This window comes from Bombus impatiens, unplaced genomic scaffold, assembly GCF_000188095.3.
Source record: "Bombus impatiens unplaced genomic scaffold, BIMP_2.2 scf_1060, whole genome shotgun sequence".
NCBI lineage: Eukaryota > Metazoa > Arthropoda > Insecta > Hymenoptera > Apidae > Bombus > Bombus impatiens.
The window spans coordinates 98,242-105,224 of NT_177479.1; the positions used below are offsets into that span (position 1 = coordinate 98,242).

At 39.5% G+C, this 6,983-nt stretch overlaps 1 protein-coding gene across 2 annotated transcripts in view; it reads right to left on the bottom strand.

The window, feature by feature from the left end:
- LOC100749612 (glutamate receptor ionotropic, kainate 1-like) overlaps positions 1-6,983 on the bottom strand; it is a 104,844-nt gene that overhangs the window by 89,719 nt on the left and 8,142 nt on the right. For both annotated transcript variants that reach the window (XM_003493230.4, XM_024370916.2), the window contains exon 2: positions 5,549-5,832. In XM_003493230.4, the coding sequence (XP_003493278.3) occupies positions 5,549-5,621 (73 nt within the window). In that variant the 5' untranslated portion in view covers positions 5,622-5,832. The remainder of the gene's footprint in view (positions 1-5,548; positions 5,833-6,983) is intronic.

Below are 6,983 nucleotides of genomic sequence, written 5' to 3' on the forward strand. Positions count from 1 at the left end.
CATGGTTTTTGTTTCGCGGTTTTGCTTTTCGCCGTGCGTTTTATACAATACGTTACGGAATTAGATCCGGTTTTTGGGATATTTATAGAGTTATTCGTCGGTCGAGATAAGAATCTCGCGGAACGCGAATAGTCGACCGATCATTTTCCATACCTGAGACTTTTCCCGTGACATTTATCATTATTTCTTTCGTACCGAATCGGGTCGCTGGTATTCAGGGATTGTCAAGAGAATAAGATATCGTTAAGGCGAAACGCACGAACTGTTGGCTGGAAGTTCCAGTGAAAGGTGTTATTACGAATAATCTCCTCCTCTCGGAAAGCACACGCAACGCGTTTCATAGTCGAACATATGCTACAAAATTGATTTTATCCGACTCTAGAATAGCATTCGAATCTTGTCGATTGTTGATACCTACGTAGCTTTTGTTACGAACTGTTCTATTTTTCGTCGTGTCCAAAAGCACGTTTACAACCAGACAAAAACATACAAACGTGAAACTTAATTTCGCTAGAAAATATGCAATCCACAGATCGGCGATTGTGTAAATTCCAAAGTTAAAACAAACTCCAATCAGTAATAGAGTAATATCAGGTAGTTTTGGCGTAGACGCTCGAATAAACACGAAAATAAACAATCGGCTTAAACTCTATCTGCTCAATCGAATATCGCCGTTCGATGTATTTATTTATTTATTTTCACTCGACTTTCACGTAACACAATCGCAGAGAAACGGGTCAAATACTCGTAAATAGCAGACAGTTCGATAGCGTCGTCGGGGTATTACGCGATTATCGAGAAGCAGCTAGATTCAAAGGAAGAGAAATCTGAATGAGTAGGATAACGATAGAAGGACGAACTAAATTTCAGAGCCACGAGAAAACTACTTAACCGAATGATAAAATCTAAGTGCCTCGTTCCAAGCAATTTTCGCGAAACTTTAATGGAGACGCCTTGCCGTTCGCACAGATAAAGATGCTTTATCGACTACTCGAGTAATCATCTCGCTCTTTGCATGAATTAACAGATTCGAACCATTTCGATTCTCGATCCTTCGATCGATGATTTTAACACGTTCCGTGTTGCACCGATTTCTTGTGATTTGTCATTGGTATGCCATCGATGATGTATAATACGTAGTATATGTGTCATATCTGTTAAATGAATTGTGATCCTTGATGGTTAGAAAATTACAAAAATATTATCGTAGAAAAAAGAACTTTGATCCATAAAAAATTGCAAGGTACGTTATAATTGCGTATAGAAGATGATACTAGAAAGATTTTCATGATTCTGTTCCATTTTATAGTCATTGCACCAAGTGAGATGTTCAGTACAGATCACTACTGGACCTATTAACCAAAAGCTTCAAAATGTTCGTTCCCATAAAGTACATACAGTTGCCAAAGTTTAGTCCTTAACCCTAAGAGAATAAGATTACGAACGCTTAAACAACAATTAAGTTCCGACACTTCCGTTGTCCTAAGGCGAACAGTACTTACAATAAAGTAAATATTTGAACGCTCAGAAATATACTTAGACTATAAACTTAGGAGAATCGTGACACGTACTTCGATTCTAAAAAAGATACATCCAATTAAATTGTACCCTTCGACCCAGCCATGCTCCCATAAAGCAGAGCTTCTTGGTTGGAAATACGGCAAGATCGTCATAGAATACCGGCTTCTTCTCTGACACTGAGCAACCACACCTTCGTAGAGCTTCTAAGCACATTATAATTCCCCGTAGTCGGTAGTCGAGTTATAAATCTTTAATACTGTTAGCACCACAGCGATGCGCCTTCGTTCCGGACTTCATTAGGGTTTATTTTACGACGTGGAATATTCAGCAGGAAGGAAGAGATCCACAGGCTTAACGGAGGAGTGCATTTTTCGACCCGCGACCCCCTGCCTCTTCTCGAAAAGACCTTCCGTGAGTGTCGGAAAGGGAGGATGACGCGTCGCATCTTCGTCGTTAACGATATCGATCCGCGAATCTAATGCTAGCAACTCGACTGATTCGCACGGCCGCGAGGGTAATTAAAGTCGCGGGAGTGCTCGTCGGAAATTCACCAACTTATATTTGCGGAACGTGCCTCGCGAACGTCGTCCGGGGATGGAAGGCGAAAGCTCGCCCCTTTTCGTTCTACGTGACACGGTTCCACAGATCTATGTGACGAAGCTTTTACCCGGCGCTACGTATTACACAGGATATCATAAAATATGTTTGGGATATTTATAGAGTCGGTTCTGAACATCAAAACGATGAGAAAATGTTGGATACAAAAATGTCGTTTGAGACTTACTTGGAAATAATGTTATTTTACGCTAGAAATATATAATGGTTGGTATGGATAAATCTGTTCACGAATCTTTCTCACTTGACTTTTTCAAAAAGAAGTCTATTCTCTGATAGACTTTTAAGAGATAATATTATTAAACAGAAAATTAGTACATATATTCCATCGTCTCGGTAAATCAGTCGAAAGCAAACTGGAAACGTAAGATCTTTAAATCTTGTATCGATTTAATCTGCCGAAGGAAGCAGAATACCGTGTACGTAATCCTGACTTTTACGATATCTTAACCAAACTATTGAATAAAAATATATTCCCATTAAGAAATTCACAATATTCGTTTCGAGCAATCACCGGTCACGTGAAATTTTGATTCTGTGAGTTTTCCTCGAAGAATCAAACGTTTTGAGACATCGACGAAAGTCATGCGATATCGAAGCAAGTCCCGCGTGTTGAATCACGATGAGCTATTCGCACGATTCGTGTGGAGAATGAGCTTTTTCAGGTACAACACGACAGTGTTCCGCTGTTTCTCATCGAGATCCTGAATAAGATTCGCCTCCAACTTGACGGCTAGAGAGGGAATAGAATTCCCGAAGCTTGTGCACGAATGACAATGTATCAAAAGATCGATGTTGTCTCCGCTGGAAGAAACTGTCTCCCCGAGATCGTACATCAGCGTCGAGCTGATTACTCTAGTCGAATAAGGAGGAAATCCTATTTACTTGCGATACTTCTTAGAGAAAATGTTATTATCTCTTTGCCAAGATAACTACGGCCTAATTGCGTTTAGTTTAAACTTTTATCTTAGTTAAAACTAGTTTATTAGATTAAAATCGTTGCTACATCTTTCTTTGTATCATGCATTTTAGGGGAAATGCTTTTTGTTTATTTGTGAGATTAATTCTAGGATTAATTAATATACAAAGTAGGCTCAAAAAATAATTTATTAATGAAAATTATAGTTTTCGCTATATTATATCAGAATAGTAAAATCAAACACACAATTTCTATGCACCCAATACTAATTAATGTCCAGTTTTAATTACTGTTAATATCGGAATTGTATTCTGCAGTACCCAAATCCATAATACTGGATGTTGCAATAGTGACAATAGCTAGTAGTCTTAGCACTGTATAGCTTAAATGTACATTAATTCATAGGTATCTTGTATATCAGGTCTATGTTCATATTACCTTCAAATCTTCCCCTTTGATCAGAGCTATTTCAAATTAATTAATTAATCCTGAAATTTCCCTATATCGAGTAGCTCACTTAAATACTTGAACGCTTGTCATAGAAAACTTGCATATAAAATATTACGAAATATTCGTTGACATAAAATTGATAAAATTGATTGATCAAAATAGGCACGACATATAAAAATTCACAAAGTTTTATAAAAAAAAAAGAAGGCTGGTAAAAATATATAATTTGAAAATTGAGTAAAAAGACACAGTCTCGATAAAACGAAAAACGTGATTCATCGTGTTTTTCTTCTCTGGTCTTCGAAAGTATTCGAATACTTTGTTGAACTATTCTGTAGAGTCTCTCTTATCTTAATTTCTTCCAGATTGAATTAATCAAATCAGAATTTCCCTAAAATTCCATCCTTCCTATGATTAGAATACTCCAGCAACCCCATTTCTAGATTTCTCCACGCTGGCACCCCCTTAATCACGGTCTGGCCTCTCTCGTCAACATAGTATGGTTCAAATTGCGGCTAAGTTTCCCCGGGGCGGTTCACCGCGTTGAAATTCGTGCAATTACACTGGGAGGAAAGTTTTGGTCGCGTGGCCAGGACGCGACGATGGTCAGGGGTGAGCGTGTGTACCTCTGAGGAGCGACGTTTTCGGATGCACGGTCCTCTCGTCGAAGCTGTGCGCGGAATAGCAAAGAGGGTGGACTGATGAAGTCGCACTATCCCGGTAACAGGTGAAGATTCGATCCTCTGTAGTCACCTTGCGGGGTCCTCCCTGATTCTCTCTGTCGCACAACGTACGCTCGGGAGTGCGGTCACGTAGCGGCCAGCGAGTTAAATTTTTCAGTGTCCTGTTTCGTAGGAGTTACGTCCTCCATTATGGAAACTTTCCCCTGAGCGGGCAAGCTCTTAGAGATCATGGAAGCGACTTAACCGGTAAGAGGTACTCGGTTTAAAGGATGAATCATATTGTAAGAGAATCGTTTGCTTGCTACCTGACCGCTTCATATGCGACATGCAAATCAAGATCTTTGTTCCTGAAAAAGCTTTTACCCAGCTTTCCACATTGGATAACTAATCAGTTGAGTGGGTATATTAATTAATATATGCACGCGGAGCAGGAAGCTAAAGGCAATTCTAGAGATTATAACGAAACGGGCGTGGAAGTGCAGGGACGAATTTCGGATATAGCGTTGTGTGTGGATGTATTATACATATATTTGCGATTGATGAATTTTCTACTCACGTCGAGATATATATTTCAAGATTAATTCGTTGGTTAAACAGTCTTCAGAGCGGGTGAAAAGGCATATATGCGTGCATATGTGTATCGAAGCAACACGTAGACCCTCACCCGCAGCACTACCAGAGGCTAAATTAACTCGCGAGGCGGTTAATTAGTCAGGCTGTTAAATTCGGTGTATCAGAGCGAAGATGTGTACCTTCGTCAGCCACCGTGCGAAATTTTCGTGGATCAGAAGTACGGCACAAGAGAAAAGAATCTCGTGCTCGTTAATTAGTCGCAGAAGTAATTAAAACTCGTTTACTTCCAATCCGTCTATCAAAGATTAACTTCGACCCATTCAATAAATGTTCACCGTGGAACATTCTCTCTTTTCTCGTTCCTTCTCTCTTCCTTATTTTTTTCCTTCTCTTTGTTTTCCCTACGTTCGCTCCTAACGAGCAGAACCCACCGTGAAAAAGGTGCCGCGAGATAAATTTAATTACTCACCACAACATCCTTACCCGCGTAACCGTGTCGAATACATAGATAATCGTATAAAATTCGTCCCAATCTCGCGACCAATCATCGCAACACGTATATTGTAAATTATTTCGTTCCTGTCAATTATAGAGGAGCGTAAATCTCGAAAAATCTCTCAGGATTTATATCTAATTAACGCGATACACAAGGATTACGTAAATTTGCATTTATTTAAATTTGCACGAGACGAACATTCGCCAACTAATTTTCAATCTTTTTCGGTAATTTTAAATTTGGTCGCTATTGATAACACGTTTAAAAGATGTAGCCATCGATTCGACTCACCGATTCTGATGACCGGTGGCAGCGACATGGCAGTGGTGACCAGGATGACAATGATGGCGAACAAAAGTGCCATTGTGCTCGACGTAAGCTCAACTCGCACCTCACTATGACATCGTTCTTGCGTACTCCGTTTCGGGGCAGAATGCGATACCAGCAGCCGAAAGAACCATATGAATACACGAAAACTAGGATTATTCACGAACACTTTAACACGGAACCGCACATTGTCGGAGCCTCGCCGCGCACATCCATGCAAATCCTCAAAGGACCTTCATTGTCCACACCTGAAACGATACAAGATATTCTATTGAAATGAAATTCACTTGTTCCAGTTATTTTAAGTTATTTGTTCTAGATTCCTAATAATTGGACTACGAGTATACATTCAAATTTCTACAATCTTTCTTAAAAAATTAGGCCCTAGACAGAAACTTGTTTTACCTATTCGATAGACGCAACGAATGCAGTTTTAATATCTTAAATATATTTGCATATTGTGCGTATTCAGTGCACTTTTGTACTTTTAAATTTTCCATTTCAAATATCAGCTTACGAATCTACAATTTACCAATAATTTATTTTCTCTGCGTATTATCTACCAATATGAATATTTTCATTAATTCCAACTTTACAAACAGCTGTACTGTCCATGTCATCCACATCAACTTTTTATCGATCTGCTTTTCATTCCGAGATATTAAAGAACGCGAATTCTACATAAAGTGGGCAGAATTTCGGGAAAACGAGGAAGCAATGTCAGACGAGCCGGCGTTCTCATTAGGTAGGTATCGATTATCGAAAAACATCGGTAAGTCTCTTTGCAAGTGTTCAATGGTGGCCGCATCGCCGTGTGTACATATGATCCGTCATTATGCGAAAGGGAGACCAGGTGCACACAGGGAATCGTGTTGGTAGAATCATGCAGGCCAGACCGCTCCGATATCATTGGCTATCCGGTATAATTTCGCGGACATCATGTATGAACTTTACCTCCATCTTCTGCATGTGTACAAGTTTGTCGATGAGACCTAATGCGCGCCATCAGTTTAATAGGAAGCTTCCCAGTGTGTGTAAGCTAGGAGCATAAATCACTATGTGCATCTTTGAGCAACGATGCGTTAATTGAATTCACGTTCGAAAAAACAACACAACTCAACGCGATATAAAACGTTCCTGAAGCGATATTGTCACTAGCGAGTTCCGTTCGATTTGATTCAATGGGAAAAGGTCGGTTTTGTTTGAGTGGCGTTTTCGTTGAAAGTGGTCGAGCAATATCTTCTGGTAATTGAACTTTCCAGGAATTCCTCCACCTCGTTTCTTTTTTTTTTTTTTTTTTTTTTGTCTGTTTGAAGATATATCTCATGATTCAGCGGATACGTTTTAGCGAAAGAAGGATTATGCAATTCAATCGAAGAATCTAGATTATCGGGGGGGG